Source organism: Chanodichthys erythropterus, chromosome 9 (genome assembly GCF_024489055.1).
Source record: "Chanodichthys erythropterus isolate Z2021 chromosome 9, ASM2448905v1, whole genome shotgun sequence".
Classification (NCBI taxonomy): Eukaryota; Metazoa; Chordata; class Actinopteri; order Cypriniformes; family Xenocyprididae; genus Chanodichthys; species Chanodichthys erythropterus.
This window is the reverse complement of record NC_090229.1, coordinates 9,160,958-9,182,624: the sequence shown is the minus strand read 5'-3', so window position 1 is coordinate 9,182,624 and position 21,667 is coordinate 9,160,958. Positions and strand designations below refer to the sequence as shown.

Genomic DNA, 21,667 nt, shown 5'->3' with positions numbered 1-21,667 from the left:
TACAAACTGTAAAAGGGTCTATAACGCCCACATTTAATGTTACCGAAAAAAAGTTAAGTGATCCGTCAGATCCTGTAGGTCGGTTAATACAGTTTACTGCTGAACAACTCATTTTGTTGGTGTTAAATAACAAAGAAATCGAAAATTAGTAGTTAGTTAAAGGTACAATTTGTGATATTTTTTTCCGCTAGAGGTCGCTAGAAGCCTATTCAAAACAAAGGCGTAGTTTGATGACGTAAAGTTTTAGAGTGGAAACTTGGGACATGTGGTCTCCATATCAACGGACGGTGCAAAAGAATAGGGATTGGAGTCTGGAAGAACTCATGTTCGTGGATGCGATTATTAACGTTACCGTAGTATAAAGTAGCGCAGGACCGAGTGTTGCGGGAGCTGAACGAGGAGCTGGAGCGATTGATCAACACACGCCTCACGAGCAGCGGGACTTTTATTATGACACAGTCGCCGGCGCCGCTTCCGCTTTTCCGGTCATGAGTTTACGGGAGCTGTCCTTGTCGACAGAACCAGCGGCAGATGGTAAACAGTAATTATGTTCCATAAATAATTAACACAATCCACCATAAAACGTGCAAGAAGTAAATAAGGAACTGCTTGAAGCAATCTAGTGGTTTGCTGGACGCTAGACTCTACTTCCGCATTTGTCCACGGCACTGTTGTCATGTGGTTTCTACGTCAGTAAAGGCGGTAACAAAGGTAACTGCGTCATTGACAGGCGACTGCACTGCCCCGTGTCACTGTTTAGAATGGGAATTTTCTCATGATTTACAAGTAGTTGAAAACATTAGAGATATTGTTAGTAATCAGCTGAACAAAATATATAACACTAGCCTAGTGGTTTTTGGATATTTTACTGCAAAAATTTTACAAACTGTACCTTTAATACATCTTTAATCTCCCTTTGAAGCTCAGACAGTCCTCAGACAAGCTGTCAATCAACTTCGAATCATGACGACATCAAATTGCTAGCTAAAATCTAAATCATCACAAAAACCAACAATTGAATATATATCTGCGTGATAACAACTACCTTAAATAACCAAAACAATCTTTCAAAAAGTTTTATTTGAAGCAGAATTTATTTGTAAGTTTTCACCTAAGTCTCATTCGACTGCATTGAGAGAGCGGGCTTTATGATCTGTACTGCATCCAGCCACCAGGGGGCGATCAAGGAGCCCGCAGCTTCACTTTTCAGGACGTATGAGACACACCCGATTGGCATGCGTTGCAGACTTTTGCGGCGCGTTTCTGTATTTGCATGCGTTGTGGACTTTTGCAGCGCATGTGTTGTCAAACTTATGAAGATGTTTTCTTTATTTGCTGGTGTTTTTTCTATTTGCATCTGTTTTCTTCATTTGCAGCGTGTTGAGCTTTTATTATAATGGGGTTGTGTGACGCTTGATTAAAACAAGTCTATCATTTGCAGTTTAGACTTGAAATGTAAGAAATATTATTATATTATATTATATTATATTATATTATATTATATTATATTATATTATATTATATAAGACTAAGTACCCATGACCCCCCCCCCCCTCCCAAAAATAATAATAATAAAAATAATAAAACTTTCTGTTTCATCATTAGGTATCTGTGATATAGTTTTTTTTCTGATTTTCAGAATATAGCCATTGCACAGCATTCGATTAATATAACTTGTAGCAAAAAAGTGACAATATAAAATAGAAATACAGAATATAGAAACATTTATAAAAACATTTTTTTTAAATAAAAAATATTTTATGGTAATTACAATGTAAATTTACGTATATAATATGAATTGACGCCAAATGCAACTTTATGATGTTTTTTTTTTTTTTCATTTAGTAATTCACAATATGGATAACGTTACTAAAAAGTCTAGTTGGTCATTCTCTGTGACGAACATGAGAGCGACGGAATGACGTCAAACACATTGGATTTTCAGAGCGCGTCGAACGTCAGGCGGTTCAAAGAGGAGCAAAGATGGCGGACAACAAAGGCCAAGATTGTACGGAGAGCTCCGCAAATATGGAGGTAGAGGCTTCGGGAACAGAAGATAACGGAGACGGCGGCGCAAAGGACCCCGAAGCGATCATTTTAATCGACGCAGACCCGAAGGAAGGAGCAGACGAGCCCAAATCTCAAGAGACCGTTCCCGAAGCTCTGACGACATCCAGCGGCAGCGGCGGCGCTACAGACGGAACCCCAAATGCCGAGAGCACTGAACCGCCGCCACCGCCGCCGTCGACGTCCTCGTCAGCGGACAGCACCGCTGCTGGTCCATCACCCGCTGTCGTTAACGAGATGTCGCCTCCTCCGGCAGCATCCTCCGCCTCTTCAACCCCTGCTGCCCCGTTAAACCTACTGGATACGTGTGCTGTGTGTAAACAGAGTCTCCAGAACCGTGACTGTGAACCCAAACTCCTTCCCTGCCTGCACTCCTTCTGCCTCAAGTGCATCCCGCAGCCAGAACGGAAGATCACCGTCCCGGTGCAAGGGCCCCATGGGCAGGACACTCGTATTGGTAAGTTAGGAAAAGGGAAGTGAGCTTTGTCAGTTCTGTCCCCAACAATCCAGAAACAATCCATCGCTTTTTAGCAACCGTTTACACGTGATGATGTGCAGTCACATACATGTGAGATCATCAGGTGCTGTTTGGTGTTTAACCCATGCATTTGGTGTTTATTTCAATACACTTATTACTGTCAGAACTTAAGTACGGTTCAGCAAATCATGTGAAGTTAGTTGAACACCAGCAGTATTTTCTCTGTGTTCATATGGATGCACAAACCCAGGGGTTTTCAATCTTTTAGATGCCACACAGACCCCCAAATATGTGCAAGGGACCCCTATCCTAAAATCTAAAAAGCATTTATATACGTTTATGTGCAAAAAAAAAAAAATATATATATATATACTGTAGAAAAATTTATATGATAAATATGTATAAAATATTATTTGGAAAATATTTTTCTATTAATTATGTTAGATTATTATTTTTTTGTTATGCTCACTATAGTACTATACTGCTAGATGTTTATTAATCTATTCATTCATTTAATCATTGATTTAATCTTAATTTTTATGTTTATTTTTACTTTGTCAATATTTACTATATAGCAAATGGCAGTTGCTTCATTGTTTATTTTGTCTTTCTCTTTCTCTCTCTCTATTTATATAATCAAAACAGTCTCGCCTTTATACAAGTATATCCAACTGTACTGACGTACATACTGTATACTCACATAAAACAAAATAATCTATATAGCAAATCTCGGCTTTGTGATTGTCATCGAAAATATTATTGTCCAGCTTAAATTTGCTAAATGCAACTGTAAGGCATGAAGATATTACTAACATTAACATCATACATTTCTGTGAAGCTGCTTCAAAACAATATATCATTTTATTTAATTAAAATGTACTTAATTTACACAGTTTTTTTCTAAAATTTCCACAGATGTCTAGCCCCCCTTTGTGACCTATTTTGTAAACCCCTGCTCTTAACCCAACTTTACATGCTAATGATGGATTCTCTAATGAACTAACCTTTTAAAACAGTCTGTCTCGCCTAAATTCATTTTGATTTGAGTTATATTGAGTGTATAGATGTTGCAGCCTCTTGCACGCCCTGTCAAATCATGTGACAGGTTTCAATCAAGAGTGATGGGCTCAGTGGACAAGCTCATTTAGTTGCTGATCCAGTTTATTAGTCAAGTGGTCCTGATATTTTGACACATCATTGTCTATGTATTATTGATGATCAGATTCGGTGCTGTCACTATATTTCTGCCACCAGTGAACTAATGTGGTCAAACACGAGGTAACTAGGATTAACTGTCTAGAGGAATTGATAATGCAGGGGTCATGGCTTGTGACCCCAGATCATGTACTCATTCATGCACAATGGTTGTCTTTGACAATACACACTGTCATCCCCAAATGCTGCATTTTTTGCTGGTAAATCAGTCTAGAAGAGCTGCTGTGGTGGTCGTTTTTTTTTTATTTTTATGATGCATAGTTTTTAGCGTTGTTTGTTGGAGTGTTTATCTCTGATTATTGATGCAGTGGAGATATGAGATGATCAGTCTGAATGTTGGTCAGTGCACTTGCTTTGCCATTTAGTCAGTGCAGTGTATTATAATTTCATTATGCTTACGTTTCTTGTAATAAGTTAGCACCATGCATTGTAGTTAATAATAAATTAACTAGATTCAGCATTAGCTGCAGCATGTAAAGCTATTTTCTTTTTATTTTATGTGTGGTTATTCACCCACATCAGCGATCACTGATGCATATTTACTTCTTCACTTCTCTAAACCGACTCTTCACTGTTATCGCAGAATGCCATCAGATCAATAATCTCATATTGCATCAGCGCTCATTACACTGCAGAATATTTTGCTAGGCTTTTTTTTTTTTGCAAGTTTTTTGCATTGTTAGGTTTGTTAACTTTCCTTGAATACTACTAAGGTAGACTTTGGTGTCACATTACTTTTTTTTTTTAATGCATTACAGGCATGAATCCCATGTTTTTCATAGCAAGAACAATTAGACAAGGTTAACTATTACTATTATAAAAATGAAAATTCTGTCATTTATTACTAATTATTATTATTACTAATTATTATTACTATTATTAATTTTGTCAGATAAATACCTTAAAGAGTTAGTTCACCGAAAAATGAAATCTGTCATTTATTACTCACCATCATGTCGTTCCACACCCGTAAGACCTTCATTCATCTTCAGAACACAAATTAAGATTTTTTTGAAAAATTTGATGGCAACAACACTCCCTTTTTCAATGCCCAGAAAGCTTAAAACATATTTAAAACAGTTCATTCTACAGTGGTTCAACATTAATATTATAAAGCTACTAGAATGCTTTTTGTGCCCCAAAAATAACAAAATTTATTTAACAATATCTAGTGATTGGCGATTTCAAATCACTGCTTCATGAAGCTTCGAATCTTTACGATGTTTCGAATCATTGGTTCGGAGTGCATATCAAACTGCCACGTGAACTATTGAAGTTTCAAAACACTTATGATGTAACGAAGCCTCGTTTACTAAATTCATGTGATTTTGGCACTATGAACTACAGATTTGAAACAAATGATTTGTAAAGCTTCGAAGCTTTATGAAGCAGTGTTTTGAAATTGCCCATCACTAGATATTGAGGAATAAAGTTGCTATTTTGTTATTTTTGGTGAAAAAAATTCTCCTCGCATTATAATATTAAGGTTGAACCTCTGTAGTCACATGAACTGTTTTAAATATGTTTTTAGTAGCTTTATGGGCATTGAAAAAGGGAGTGTTATTGCTGGCGATGCAGGCCTTACTGAGCTATCGGATTTTATCAAAAAATAATTTAATTTGTTTTCCAAAGATGAACGAAGGTCTCAGGTGTGGAATGACATGAGGGTAAGTAATAAATTACAGAATATACATTTTTGGTTGAACTAACCCTTTAAGATTCCCAATTCAGAAGTCTACCTTCTCAAATGCATCCAAAAATGTAAATCCTCCTATGTCAGAATTTGGACGTACTCTGTTGAATATGAAATTCTTTTTTTCTTTTTTTTTTAAATGAAGCAATTTTCAGGCAAAAACGAGTAAATAATCTGTTTTTTTTTTTTTTTTTGCACAAATTGTAATTTTGACAGAATTCCACAAGCTCAGTCATTCAGCCATGTTCAAGTTATTGTATGGAAAATTATCAATGAAAATTCTGTAATTTTATACTTTTCTTCAAATTGCAGAATGTTGGTATAATTTAGAATTATTCTGCAACAATCATATTATTTGCAACCCTGTTTCCCTTCATTAGAATTCCATTCCATTTGAATTATTCTGCAACAATCATGTTATTTACAACCCTGTTTCCATTCCAGTCATATTTCATAATTTGCAATCCTCTTCATGTAATAAAAGTAAAATAAATCAACTAATTAGTTGATGATCAGAATTTTGCACCTAATTTTACTGACATTTGCAAAAAAATAAAAAATAAATGTTTTCAAAATAATTGCATTTTAAAGCCTTAAATTTAGATTGTTATTTGGTGGTTTACTCCTTTTTTTGGTATCTGTAATTGAAGGGTTTGTTCACTTGCCAGGTTTGTTTTGGGCTTGTCGTAGACATTTAATTAAAGTTCTGAGGGAGGTAGCTCAGCGTTTACCAGCGTGACTCATCACAGTAACCCGACTGAGAAAACTACTTTTGACACACTCTGTGCTGTTAGTTGAATCTCAACAAGCACTTTGTTGTACTCAAGCATGTTGTCTAACTAAAGTTGTCAAACTGTTATTCTCAGCTTGACTGTAGCCGTCTGGTCTATTTGCTTTGTTTCCAGACACTTTTCTTGGCATCAGCAACCCGTTTTTGTAGACGTACATAAACCATGTTTATTTTGTGAATTTTAACGGCTCTTAGCTAGCTAATATTTTTCAATAATGTAGACTAGTTTGTCACTACTGTTATGTGAATATTGCGAATTTTGCCAGACTGAATCTTAAAATGTCAGTTGTGTTGTAAAATTTAACAATACTGGGTTTTATAAGACTTCAAACATAATTTAAATGCATCATAAATATTAAAGAAAGTGGTTTATAACCCTCTGTTTGAATAATAAGGCATTCTGATTGCATTACAGGGCTCTGCATGTGACGTGTTGTGGAATAGATGTGCCTCAGGCAATGCATCAATGGCTCCAGTTAATATCACTACAGAGTAACTCAGCTGTGAGGTGCACTGTGTTTCAGTGCAGTGTTTCTCCAGCTGCTCTCACTAGCCAATCATTTGCAGGGTTTTGCAGCTGGGTGCTTAGGGGAAACCGGCTGAAAGCGGTATGAGCCAGTGCAAACTGGCTCAAACTGGTTTGGACTAGTTCTAGCCATAGCTTTGTAGGGGATTGATGGGCTGTCAGGGAAAAGAGGTTGGGGGGGTGTTGCATGTGACGAATGGGGGAGGGGCATGTCCAATCACTCAATATGTTTTCAAATTAAATTAAGATGAAATTAAATTAGTTTTATGAATAGATCATTATTTGTGGTGAAATGCTGCTGCATGACGCACACAAAGAGCAGACTATTATTGCAGTTATTGCAGCAGATGGCAATAATAGTTAATAAAACCATATGAATTATTAATTAATCAAAATCCTTTTTGGATTTTAAATGCTTAAGAAGCCGTCATTACTTTGTGTTTATTATGCATGCACCCTCAGTAAGAAATTCAACGTTCCCTATAGGAAGATTTTTTTCCTTCCTTTCCCATAATGGAATTTAAATGAAGACATTCTCCAGTTTTACGATATCCTGTTGTAAGACTGCAAGTAGTTTTCCTGGTTACATAATTCATGTGTGTGTATATATATCACATGAATGCATACTTTTGATCTTAGGCTGCATGTTTTATTTTAGGTAAAAACAGTGATGTCGATGAAGGAAATCGCCCATTCACACGTCTAAATTTGGTCAGTCCAGTCAGTTCTGAAAATATCAATGCTCCTTCTCAGTTGTATTTAGGGATGTGTCATAGTAATCAATCAATCTACTAGTCCAACTCCAAGTAGTTCCATTCTGTGTAATATAGTTTATTAAAAAAATTAAAATATCTCCATATATGGGGAGTAGAACCTGGGTCTCCTCGCACGGCAAACAAAAACTGTACTGCTGGACAAGTTTTTTTTTTTCTTCAGTATTATGAACTAAGTTGTTCGGTGTCCTTTTTTTATTCTTTATTTATTTTTTTATTTTTTGTCCTGTCATGTCAGTTATTGTCTAGGGCTTCATGTGACTACTACTCAAACATGGATGCATGAATCTCCTGTATCACTTTTCTGTTTGTTTCCAGGCTTTGCTAACTCTTTGTTTCTTTTTTATGTTTTTATGCAGTGAATGTCATGCGTTGCAGTGTGTGCCATCAGGAGTACAAACAGATTGACATGGTGGACAATTACTTTGTCAAGGACACTTCAGAGGCCACAAGTACATCAGTGGAAAACTCTACACAGGTCAGTATCAGCTCTGTGATTTTGATTTAACTAAAGCATAACAATCTTTCCATCAGTCCTAATAACTTGGCTTTAGTGAATAATTGATTTTAAATGCTTAAAATTAGAATAAACGCTGTTAGCCCATAAATGTATTTTAGAGATTTACTGAATCGCATTGCTCTTTATTTTGTGAAATCAAATTAAGCAAAAAATTGATTTAGAATCAAATTCATTGGTATTCACACCCCTATTATCTTGGATGCTATCATTCATCATGTTTGATGACATTATTTGAAAAGGTGTCATCCTTTATTTGCTCTAAAACAGGTTTGTACCAGCTGTGAAGATAATGCCAGCGCCATTGGATTCTGTGTGGAATGTGGGGAGTGGCTCTGTAAAACCTGCATTGAAGCGCATCAAAGGGTCAAATTCACTAAGGACCATAAAATACGTAAAAAAGAGGAAGTATCTCCTGGTATGTGGTGTAGCCCAATTCATTTCCATATTGAATTGCTTAGATTTGCAAGGCAGTTGTGATATGATTGTTTTCATTACGCTAGAAGATGCTTTGGTCTAGTGGCCTTGTTGGAGTTTGGATGTTTCACTAACGGTGTGGAGCATCTGTTTTGCACGTTTAGAAGGCTGTCGTAGTACAGTTGCTATGGCAACAGGCAGAGTTTTGAGTGAGTGGCTTGCTCGGCCTGCACTGTTTTCATTAGAGCTAACCCACTTAGTTTCCCTCTTTTCGATTGAGTTTGGCAAGGGGCATATGAGAACATATGGCAGTCATAGACTGAGAGAATAGAGGGACAGGGGAAGAAATAAGCAGCAAAAGATTAATTTAACTTGGGTGTTTCTGTTTTGTAGAATCGGTTGGGACGTCAGGCCAGAGACCTGTCTTCTGTCCAGTGCACAAACAAGAGGCCCTCAAGCTCTTCTGCGAGACATGTGACACTCTAACCTGCAGAGACTGCCAGCTGCTTGAACACAAAGAACACAGGTCAGACGGACCACACTGTTTACAGTAACCATACACCATCATCATCTTCATAATGATCATCTTCATCTGCACAGTATTAAATCGGTTGGCGACATATGAAAGAGTTTTGAACAAGAAAATCAAATGGAGAGAGAATAAGTACCTAGAACCAAAACATGCCATTAAAGGAATAGATCATCCAGAAATAATTAAAAAAAACAACAGTATGTGGCTCAAAAAGACCTCTAGTTAAAAAACCTATACCAAAATCTATTTAAAATACATTTATTTCATACTAAGTATACTTCAAATCCATTAACATATTTATTGATGCATCACCTAAGACTTACTGATATTAAATTTCAAATAAATTTTATTTGGAGTATTTCTTTATTGCACAATGCACATTTCTAAATATTATGCCAACAATGTGTTTTAATATCACTATAAATAAGGATTGTATGATCTTTGTATAATATCAGTATTTAAATGCAAGATATTTAAAGTGTACCCAAGGTATATCTTTAGTTGTACCTCAGGACTACTTGTGCACAATTAAAGTGCATTAAATATAAAATTAGTTGTTCCAGTGTAGCAGACATCCCCCTGGTTTCACAGACTAGGCTTAAGCTTGTCCTAGACTAAAATGCATGTTTGAGCTGTTGTAACTGAAAGTAACTTGTATTGACAGATCTTAAAATATGTCAGTGCCATTGTTTTATCTCAGTAGCACAAGAGTAATGCTTTTTTCTAGTGAACGTTTATAAGCTACTTAAATGCCCGAACTAAACTAAGGCTTAATCCCTGTTTAGGCTAAGCCCTGTCTGTGAAACTGGGCCTTTAAGTATACCAGTTTAGTATACCAAAAGTCCAATTGCAGGGTATTGTTATTTAGCACATAAATATGTAAATGTATTTGTAGTATACTTGGCACAAAATAAATGTATTTCAAGTACATTTTAGTATTTTTTTTTTTTTCACTAGGGACAGAAGAACATAAAAGCACCGTATAATATAATCTTCACCTCCACCACCTGTTTTTTTTGCAGGTACCAGTTTCTAGAAGAAGCTTTTCAAAACCAGAAAGGCATCATTGAGACATTCATGACTAAGTTGCAAGAGAAGAGGAACTTTGTGGAGTTCTCTGCATCTCAGGTGCAAAACAGGTAGGACTTCTGTTGCATCGGTTTTATAGTTGATGACGTTCAAATTCGATTGCCAAGTCATCTAGATCGTTTTTTTTTTTTTTTTTATTAAAGAAAAGTAGCTGGACATGATTGAATGTTTGACAGAATTGTATTGATTTATCGTTTCATGAACGACTAAGCCTTTTTAATGTCTTTTGTTCCCTTTTTTCCCTTTAGAATCAAAGAAGTTGCTGAGACGCATAAGAAGGTGGAACATGAGATAAAAATAGCAGTCTTTACTCTCATCAATGAAATCAACAAGAAGGGCAAATCTCTACTGCAGCAGTTGGAGGTAAGTGTACAGGCATCAATAAAGCAATAAAAATGAAATGGTCTGAAATTCCAATTAAAAGATGTTGTACAAACAGCAGAGATGATCTTAAAATAACTGAGAAAATGGTGGCCGATTATGTTACTGCTTATTTCTGCAGACATACAGTGAGTACGGAAAGTATTCAGACCCCCTTAAATTTTTCACTCCATTTGCTAAAATCATTTAAGTTCATTTTTTCCCTCATTAATGTACACACAGCACCCCATATTGACAGAAAAACAGAGATGTTGACATTTTTGCAGATTTATTAAAAAAGAAAATCTGAAATATCACATGGTCCTAAGTGTTCAGACCCTTTGCTCAGTATTTAGTAGAAGCACCCTTTTGATCTAATACAGCCATGAGTCTTTTTGGGAAAGATGCAACAAGTTTTTCACACCTGGATTTGGGGATCCTCTGCCATTCCTCCTTGCAGATCCTCTCCAGTTCTGTCAGGTTGGATGGTAAACGTTGGTGGACAACCATTTTTAGGTCTCTCCAGAGATGCTCAATTGGGTTTGAGTCAGGGCTCTGGCTGGGCCATTCAAGAACAGTCACGGAGTTGTTGTAAAGCCACTCCTTCGTTATTTTAGCTGTGTGCTTAGGGTCATTGTCTTGTTGGAAGGTAAACCTTCGGCCCAGTCTGAGGTCCTGAGCACTCTGGAGAAGGTTTTCGTCCAGGATATCCCTGTACTTGGCCGCATTCATCTTTCCCTCGATTGCAACCAGTCGTCCTGTCCCTGCAGCTGAAAAACACCCCCACAGCATGATACTGCCACCACCATGCTTCACTGTTGGGACTGTATTGGACAGGTGATGAGCAGTGCCTGGTTTTCTCCACACATACCGCTTAGAATTTAGGCCAAAAAGTTCTATCTTGGTCTCATCAGACCAGAGAATCTTATTTCTCACCATCTTGGAGTCCTTCAGGTGTTTTTTAGCAAACTCCATGCAGGCTTTCATGTGTCTTGCACTGAGGAGAGGCTTGGGCCACTCTGCCATAAAGCCCCGACTGGTGGAGGGCTGCAGTGATGGTTGACTTTCTACAACTTTCTCCCATCTCCCGACTGCATCTCTGGAGCTCAGCCACAGTGATCTTTGGGTTCTTCTTTACCTCTCTCACCAAGGCTCTTCTTCCCCAATAGCTCAGTTTGGCCGGACGGCCAGCTCTAGGAGGGTTCTGGTCATTCCAAACGTCTTCCATTTAAGGATTATGGAGGCCACTGTGCTCTTAGGAACCTTAAGTGCAGCAGAATTTTTTTGTAACCTTGGCCAGATCTGTGCCTTGCCACAATACTGTCTCTGAGCTCTTCAGGCAGTTCCTTTGACCTCATGATTCTCATTTGCTCTGACATGCACTGTGAGCTGTAAGGTCTTATATAGACAGGTGTGTGGCTTTCCTAATCAAGTCCAATCAGTATAATCAAACACAGCTGGACTCAAATGAAGGTGTAGAACCATCTCAAGGATGATCATAAGAAATGGACAGTACCTGAGTTAAATATGAGTGTCACAGCAAAGGGTCTGAATAGTTAGGACCATGGGATATTTCAGTTTTTTTAATAAATCTGCAAAAATGTCAACAATTCTGTGTTTTTCTGTCAATATGGGGTGCTGTGTGTACATTGAGGGAAAAAAAATGAACTTAAATGATTTTAGCAAATGGCTGCAATATAACAGAGTGAAAAATTTAAGGGGGTCTGAATATTTTCCGTACCCACTGTATTCCATCAAGCATCATTGAGAGAAGGAACAATGTGCATTAATGTTATTTGCTGTGTAAGCTGGTGCTATCTCATCATAATGTGTGAACCGAATCAAACGACAAAGACTTGCCAATCAAACTTTACAATAAAACAAGGGGTTTAAACTGCAGGCTTACTATGGCTTTAAAAGAAAATCTAATACAAAAAAAGCCCTTGATATCATCATGCATTTGCGCAGACAATTCAAATTAGTTGAAAGTGTCTGCCAAATTAACAAAGATAGATGTGAAGTTTGTAGATCCAAAGTTCAGTGAATACAACTGCTCAGCTAAAATAACAATGAGTGTCATGTTTGTGGTGAGTCAGTGTTAATTTTGACAGCAAATTTTAAATTTAGTTTATTCATAGTCTTTTGACTAAAATCCCATTTATTTTGTCATATTTTAGTCATCTGAATTGTTTTAGTTTTAGGCAACTAAATATTGTAAGACTTTAATTAAACCCATTAGATTTTAGTCCTCCAGGACAGGTTTGGGAACCACTGATATAGGCTACTCCTGAAGAAAAAAATATCTGTTAACCTGTTAATATGAATGAAAAATTTTTTAGCATGCAATACAGACACAAATTTAAATGCTGTGACATAACATTATCTTAAATAGATCTCCTAAAGAAGAACATATGGTGGTCTTTGCAATGAATGATATATTCATTCTTTATAACAACTTGCATACATTATTCTTTCAAGCAGACATATTTATTTGTATAAATTAAATATAATGAATCTAGAGCACTGAGTGATTTTTCTGTCTTTTCAGCTTTAATATTAAGGGCACAGACAGCAGCAGGTTTATTAGGCTGCTGTCACTTTAAGACCGAATGCTGGGATAAAATACACTGATGCACATCCGATATTCTCACAACTATTTGACATAATGTTGTGTGTATTTGTCTGTTCAGTTGTGAAAAGACACGAAAGATGGCTCAATTCCATACTTGTGCGCTGAGAGGCGCTTTCTGTGTGCATGGCTGTGTGCGCACAGAAAACCTTACTGAATAGAGCTCTCTTTTGTATCTATATGTCAGCTCTTCTCTTTCTCCCAGACGTTTACAGTTTTTAACGTTTTATGAGACATGCAATTCAAATGTGTGCATCTACCACATTTTAGTCTCATTTTTATTAGTCGTTCTCATTTTCCTCTGTGAAAAAATGTCATTGACGAAAATGGCACAAATTATTTGTCAACAAAATTAACACTGATGAGAGTAAAAAGTATATGAATGTATATTTAACATGCAGTTAGTGATGCATGTATTGAGACACAAAATCTACTTGCAAGTACTCGTAGCAGATACTTTGGAGCTGCATGTTATTCTAGATGTAAACAGTGATTTGTCTCAGCTGACCATTTGTGATCAGATCACCTGAGATGCATGTTAATACCTAGTAGAATAAGGTCATTGTTTTTTTTCTTTCTAGCCACCACACTGTGTGAACCTTATCACATGCCATAAACTTTGCAAATTGCTGTGGGGGAAGCTTTACCGATTGTGTGAATTGGAGCAAAACTGTTAGTGTAAGAAAGAAAGGACACCAGTTTACAAGTGAATGATGCAAGACAGAAGTACAAACCCCTCCAGACAAAATTCAACAATGTATCAATATCTGAAGGACAAGGATTGCATGTTTAAAGATTTTGGTTTGTGAGAGGCCAAATGTGGAAGTGCTGAATGTCTGAAAGGGGCAGTGCTGTTTGTCAAACACCTACAACACTATGCTTCAGGGCTCAACTCAAATTAGCCCCAATTGACACCTTTGACTGCGATTCACACCTGTGAGTGATAAATCAAGCCCGGCAGATGTCACAGTGTTTAATGGTGTTTCATCTTCAGGGAGTCTTCACTGTCAGAATCTCATGACTGATGAAGCCCCTCAAGTCTAGTGAAACTAGATAGAAGCAATAGAGACCATGTTTACACCTGATGTTAACATCCAACTCTGGTGTACCAATCACAAGTGGTGAGCAGAGGACAGATTTCCACCTGGTAATGAGATGCTTTTGGTAGATTGGATCACAAGTAGAAAACAATAAATACTGGGTGTAAAACGTTTTGATCCTGAAAAAACTCATTTACCCGCCCACAGGCCCTCCCCTCAAAGAAATCAGGACAGAAGTGGTTGAAAGTGGACAAAAGAGATGGATTAAAACACCAGGTGTAAACGGGTATGCGTCTCCCCCATCTACTTGTGATCCGACTGACCAAAACACATCTTAATACCAGGTGGAAACAGGGCCGTAGTCATCGATACCTGGTATGAGATTTCATGAGGGGGGGTCTTCTGACTACATATATCAGATATTTCAGATGGCCCACATTTCCACTTGAGAGCTAAACAATGACAAAACTGGCTACTTGAGTTCTTTGATGCAGTGGTTGTCACTTTTTATGTTTTGTTTAGATGGATGGGGAATATGAAGTAGCTGGAGGCACTGTGCGTTGTGACATAGAACTGGGATGTCCATTTAAATACGTGTCATATTAGCACATTACACATTTCAGTGTAAAACAGTGTTGTGGTTGTTGTTGGAAACTAAAACTTTTATCGATAATTAAAATAAAGCTGAAATAAAATGTATAAATATAAATAGTAGATGAAAACCTTAAAAACAAAAACAAAGATTGCCTGACTGAAATGTGGTAAAATTAATAAAAACGAATTAAAGCTGAATAGAAATATTTAAGATAAACAACATCTAATAAAAATTACAAAAATGCAAAACAAAATTACTAAAACTTGAACCTAAAAATAAAAGCTATTCAAAAAATGAATACTATAATAAAAAAATAATACTAAAATAACAATGTGTGAACTGCTGTATTGTCTATAATGGGATCTGGTTGTGTGTTATCTAGTTTTGTTTTGTATTAGTCTAACAAATCAAGTTTTTGTTGTTCTGGAAACTTGACATGTGAGCACATTATCCCTCAGCCTCTCAAGTTTATGGTTTGACACTAGCAAGTCCAGAATTTGTTTCATTTCATTTATTCTTAATATTCTTCTTCTCTTCCCTCTTCATTCATATAAAGAGTGTGACCAAAGAAAGGAGTATGAAGCTGCTCAGCCAACAGAGGGACATCAGCATCCTGGCCCAGCAGATCATCCATGTGCTTAACTTCACCAACTGGGCCATCAGCAATGGAAGCAGTACAGCCCTTCTCTACAGCAAGAGACTGGTCAGCCACAACGCTTATTTCTCTCACAAAAACACTGTTTCCTTTTCTTTTAGGTACCATTTTTGCAAATTTTTAATCTGTACTGGCATTACACCTTCCAACAATCACAGTTCTGTCTTTGGAGATTCCACTTATATTTCAAACAAAGCCACTTCCTTCATTTTAAAGGATGTTGTTTGATCAGAGTCTAAACCTTGTCAGCTACTTAAATGACAAAAAGCATTGCTGTTGTAGACTTAGATTCTCTCCTTTGTGTCTTTCCTCATTTGCTTTTTTGGACTTTCTCAACTCTGTAGATCACATACCAGCTGCGTTTCATTATGAAGGCCCGTGTGGACCCAGTACCTCAAAGTAATGGAGCAGTCCGCTTCTTCTGCGACCCCACCTTCTGGGCCAAGAATGTGGTTAACCTTGGTATTGTCTCAACTTTAACTTAACTTGCAGCTAAAACCTGTTTTTATAGCACACCAGAGAAGCCATGTCCAAATTTTAGTGACAAACATGCACAACCAGATTTTAAAATTAAACTTTGTCTGAAATATCATACTGTGGTTATATTATTTTGTTTTATTTTTATTTAAATGCACATTGTGTCTGAAATATCATATTGTGGGCATTTTGTAAATTTAATTTTATGTTATTTTATTTTGTTTTATTGTATTTTTGTAAAATTAAACATATTTGGGCGGTTTCACAGACAAGGCTTAAGCCTAGTCTCAGACTAAAATGCATGTTTGAGCTGTTTTAACTGAAAACAACTATCTTAAAATATGTCAGTGCCATTGTTTTATCTCAAGATTCACACAAGTAATGTTTATGAAAGCTACTCAAATGTCCTAATTGATCTAAGGCCTAATCCTGGTTTAATCTAAACCCTGTCTGTGAAACTGGGCCTATGTCTGAAATCATAATGTGATCCTTTTATTTATTTATTTTATTTTATTTAGTTTATTTTTTTTAAATTAAACATGTCTTCCAAAATATCATACTGCAGTATTTTATTTTCGTTTATTTGGTAAACTCTTCAGAGAGTGACACAAATTCAGACTTGGTGTGAATTAGCATTTACATGCTTCAAGATGCATTGATCCCTGCTCTCCTTTTTCGTTCAGGCAATCTTGTTATTGAAAAAGTGCCACATACTGCTCCTCCACCTGGCATGATGGTCAATCAGCAGATTTCTCCCAGTCACAACCACCCTGGTAAGCACTCAGGACAGATCAACCTGGCCCAATTGAGGTTGCAGCACATGCAGCAGGCTGCAATAGCTCAGAAGCATCAGCACCAACAACAGCAGCAGCAGCAGCAGCAGCAGCAACAACAACAGCAACAACAACAACATCAGCAACAAATTCAGCAGCAGATGCGTATCGCCTCACAGATGTCCCAGCATCCCAGACAAGGAGGACCACCACAGATGATACAGCAAGTAAGTTAGAGATTAGATCTTTCTTGATTTCCATGCATATCTGGTTTATTCTGGTCTAGCTGGTGGACCAGCATTGTCTTTGGGTGGGAGTTGATGACCAATGAAGTCTTGCTGTTTAAGCTTCGTATTTGTCAGATGACACCAACATTGTTAAAATTGGTACATCTCTTCCTTTCTCCTGAAAGGGAATTTTGTTTTTGAATTAACCTTATGATTGGTTCAGAATATATGTGAGCAGAATTATATTTGGTTTATTCTAATAAATATTTGTTGATTTATTCCTGATTGTATGATTTGTTCATGTAAGGACCAGGACATCATTTCTTCCTCTTTCTCACTGTTTAGCCTCCGAGGCTCATTAGTATGCAGGCCCTCCAGAGGGGTGGGGTTAATGGCTCCTCCCACATGTATCCACCTCATCACCTGCGCATGGTATCAGCGCAGAACCGCATGCCTTCGGCGCAACCCCGACTCAATGGCCAGCCGTATCCCATGATGCAGCCTCAACTTCAAAGACAGGTCAGAGCAGATACTCCAGCATGTCACGTGACGAACCCAAATGTCACACTCTTTTCCTTTACTGTTATTGATTTCTATTAGAACAGAAGAAGTGAAAGAAAATTTAAGCTGCTTAATCTAGCCTGCTTTTTTGGATCTGTTCTGATCGAGTGTCTGCAATTATTGTGACCTAGGAGAGTGAGCATTTCTGGACAGCAACAAAGCGTGACATCACACAGTCACTGGCCCACTCTGGAGATAGTAGGGAAATAAATTTGCAGGTTTTTAATATTATCTTCTGTCCTGAGATGGGAATCTTTGCCTGTGACCAGTGTTTAGTTATGAAAAAATATGAATTGCTGCATATTAAATAATGGTTGGGCTGTAGGTAGAAACTATAACAATCATGTAACCATTATATGGGACAGTGGGACTGATGTTAAACTGATTTATTAAAAATTAAATATATAATATTAGGCCTGCACGATTTATCGTGATTTGGCAAAGGCTTTGATTATTTAATGCACATACCAAGACATTTTGGACAATTTCATGCTCCTAGCCAGGGAGCCAGGCCTTCTCGCCAACATCACTGCCTGACCTCACAAATGCGCTTCTAGAAGAATGGTCAAAAATTCCCATAAACACACTCCTAAACCTTGTGGAAAGCCTTCCCAGAAGAGTTGAGGCTGTTATAGCTGCAAAGGGTGGGCCAACTCCATATTAAACCCTACAGATTAAGAATGGGATGTTATTAAAGTTCATGTGCACATAAAGGCAGGCGTCCCAAAACTTTTGGCAATATACACTGCGTTCCAAATTATTATGCAAGAGACAAATCAGTAAGATTTCTGTACAATAAACATTCAGATTTTAGTTTTTCTAAGAAAATGTTTTTTGTTTATTTATCCATGTCTTTTTAGATAATTGGTATCAATCTCAGACAAAATAATTTGCCAGATCTATGAAAACCCTACTTAGAGGTTGTTCCACATTATTAAGCAAGTCACAGTTCTCATGCAATATGGGCAGGAAGAAAGATCTTTCTGAAGATGAAAAGCATGAAATGGTGCAATGTTGTGCAAAAGGCATGAAAACAACTAATATTGTGTGAAACTGAATGGAAATTATCAAATTATCATAAGATTTTTGAGTGATTTAGAGCACAGCAGAACTCGGTCAGATAAAGGCTTATTGAGGAAAGTTCCTGTCAAAAAAATGTATTGTATTAAAAGGGCAGAGCTATAAAAAAGCCAGTGTTGAGCAGCAAACAGGTATTTGAAGTTTCTGGTGTCTCTGGAGTCTCAAGAAGCACTCCATGCAGGCTGGCAGTTGTGCGTAATGATGCATTTCAGCCACTCCAAACCAAACCTCACAAAGAGAAATGTTTACAGTGGGTTTAGAAATACATGTAGACTCATTTTTAAATGGTTTTATTCACTGACTAATGCCGTACTACAATGGATGGTCTAAATGGATGGATTTCTGGATGGTTGGTGAATGGCCACCATGTTCCAACAAGACTGTGATGTCAGCAAGGAGCTGGCGGGTGATGATTTGGGCTGGAATACTGGGAAGTGAGTTGGAGGGTATTAAAATGACTTTTGCAAGATATGTGGAGTTCATAACTGGCCAAAAGGAGGATAGTGCATAGTACAATGCACTATTGTACAATGCACTATCCCATGCTGCAAAAAAACACCACAGCAATAAAACTGTTTGAAAATGTATTTCTACACCCACTGTAAATGTTTCTCTTTGTGAGCTTTGGTTAGTGGTGGCTGAAATGCATCTTTACACACAACTGCCAGCCTGCATGGAGAGCTTCTCAAGACTCCAGAGACACCAGCAACTTCAAATACCTGTTTGCTGCTCAACACTGGCTTTTTTATAGCTGCCCTTTTGATACAATACATTTTTTTGACAGGAACTTTAATTAATAAGCCGAGTTCTGCTGTGCTCTAAATCACTCACAAATCTTATGATAATTCGATAATCTCCATTCAGTTTCATACAATTTTAGTGGTTTTCATGCCTTTTGCACAACATTGGACCATTTCATGATTTTCATCTTCAGAAAGATCTTTCTTCCTCCCCATATTGCACGAGAACTGTGACTTGCTTAATAATGTGGAACAACCTCTAAGTAGGGTTTCCATAGATCTGGCAAATTATTTTGTCTGAGATTGATACCAGTTATCTAAAAAGACATGGATAAATAAACAAAAAAAACAGTTTCTTAGAAAAACTAAAATCTGAATGTTTATTGTACTGAAATCTTACTGATGTCACTTGCATAATAATTTGGAACGCAGTGTAGTGTGTGTAGTGTTCTTATATGTAAATAAATTATATAGTATAAAATATTAATCTTTAAATTTATTTAAACTAATAAAATGTTTAATTTTTAACATTAGAGTGTCGTTATTTGAGTAAGTAGTGAGTACTATAAAGTAGGGGTGTAACAATACATCGATATAGATCGATACATCAATCTAATGTCTAACGATCTGATGCATTGATGCAATGCGTAAAAAAATCGATACCTGTGGGCTAATTATAGAGGCACCTTTTTTTAACACTCTCCACATTTTCACACAATATCAGTCTATGCATTATCACCAACGCGTGCATTCTCATTTAAACTACCTTTCAGAACATGTGAAAGACACTCGGGCCAGTTGATGGAACTGAAAAAATATGGTCAATAAATTGCCGCAAAAATTGCCGCAAAAAATCGAAATATTGATCAAATCGTATCATAATCGTATCACAGAACTTTTTGAGGTATTGGAAAATATCAAATCGCTGGCTATGAGAATCGATATTGTATCGAATCGTGATGAACTGTCCGATTTACACCCCTACTATAAAGTATGGTTCTCTTTACTATGTAATTATTTCTTGGAGCTGCTAACACATTATTTTTATTCATATTGTAATTATTTTAACATGCAGTGTGTTTAACATGGAGACTGGAGTATAAAATGCTTTTCAGATGTCAGACTAGATATATTTTTTTCTCAATTTTTGCATGAGAAAAAAAATATTGTTGCATTTTACCTATGACTCGTATACATACCATATTCCACATTCAGAAAAGTAAATATGCCTGCTTTGTGAAAGTGTTTTTGCCGTTTTCCAACACCTTTCCCTTTTTCCTCCCCTCATAGCACTCTAATCCTGGGCATGCTGGCCCCTTCCCTGTGGCGTCGCTACACAACATTAGTGCTGCCAACCCTACCAGTCCCACCAGTGCCAGTATGGCCAATGCCCATATTCACCGTGGCCCCACCAGTCCAGTTGTCGGCCCCATAGAGCTCATACCTTCAGTCACCAACCCCGAAAACCTGCCCTGCCTGCCTGAAATCCCTCCCATTCAGGTAACTTTACTGTTGCATTTTCTTAAGACTGATTGTCAGATGATTAGATGCTGTTGTGAGATTTAGTGATTATAGATCTGGCCTGGTAACCCAAAGGTTGTAAGTTCAAACCCCAGAATGCATGATCATGAGGGCACAAATCTAATAATTGGGTGGAAATGTAATAAAGGACATAAATGTAATAACTTTTGGGCCTAAATGTAATAAAGCATTTAAATGTAATAACTTTTGGGCCCAAATGCAATAAAGGTTCTAAACATAATTACGTTTACGGCACCTAAGGCAACGAGACAAAGACAATCCCTATACTTGGATCTGCTATTATTGTTCTTTATATAACAGATGCTTCATAACCAAAGCTGAATTGTTTTAGAGCTCTTGTGTTGCAATAAACTGACTTTGTTTTTATTATCACCAGCTTGAAGATGCTGGTTCGAGCACACTGGATAACCTCCTCAGTCGATATATTTCTGCTAGTTCGTATCCTGTTGTTGGCCCCACCAATCCCTCACCGGGACCTTCTACACATTCCCCAGGATCATCAGGTACTCCAGCATGTTGCATTGCAATTTTTGCAACAGACCTTTGACATGAATTTTTGACACGTTGTTTGGCATCCAAATGTCAGTGTAGATTAGCATACATTTAAATAATGTCATGAAATATTCATGCAGATTAGTATTTTATATGTATAATATTTATATATGCCATACTCTCCGTGCCTTCAGTACCGTATGGCTGAAACTCCCATCCAGCCATACACGCCAACCGGAGGGGCTAAGGCTGTGCTGGCTCTGCTGGCACATTAATGCATGCTCAGTGCCTCTGGCTCCATATGGCATTATCTCCAGTGCAACCATACGCACCAACCCTGGAGCTAAGGCTGCATTAGCCCCACTGCCATCGTTAATGCGCGCCAAATGGTGTACTACC

The 21,667-nt window shown here is 37.3% G+C and overlaps 1 protein-coding gene across 4 annotated transcripts in view; it reads left to right on the top strand.

The window, feature by feature from the left end:
- The first annotated feature begins 1,951 nt into the window (after positions 1-1,951).
- Positions 1,952-21,667, top strand: part of trim33 (tripartite motif containing 33) — a 30,481-nt gene continuing 10,765 nt past the window's right edge. For 2 of the 4 annotated variants that reach the window (XM_067394482.1, XM_067394479.1), the window contains exons 1-12: positions 1,953-2,524; positions 7,902-8,020; positions 8,330-8,477; positions 8,870-9,002; positions 10,031-10,147; positions 10,346-10,460; positions 15,278-15,424; positions 15,721-15,838; positions 16,537-16,853; positions 17,199-17,372; positions 20,525-20,734; positions 21,153-21,279. In XM_067394482.1, the coding sequence (XP_067250583.1) occupies positions 1,984-2,524; positions 7,902-8,020; positions 8,330-8,477; positions 8,870-9,002; positions 10,031-10,147; positions 10,346-10,460; positions 15,278-15,424; positions 15,721-15,838; positions 16,537-16,853; positions 17,199-17,372; positions 20,525-20,734; positions 21,153-21,279 (2,266 nt within the window). In that variant the 5' untranslated portion in view covers positions 1,953-1,983. Of the gene's footprint in view, positions 2,525-7,901; positions 8,021-8,329; positions 8,478-8,869; positions 9,003-10,030; positions 10,148-10,345; positions 10,461-15,277; positions 15,425-15,720; positions 15,839-16,536; positions 16,854-17,198; positions 17,373-20,524; positions 20,735-21,152; positions 21,280-21,667 lie in introns of all 4 variants that reach the window. The other 2 variants (XM_067394481.1, XM_067394480.1) reach the window with 2 other exon arrangements.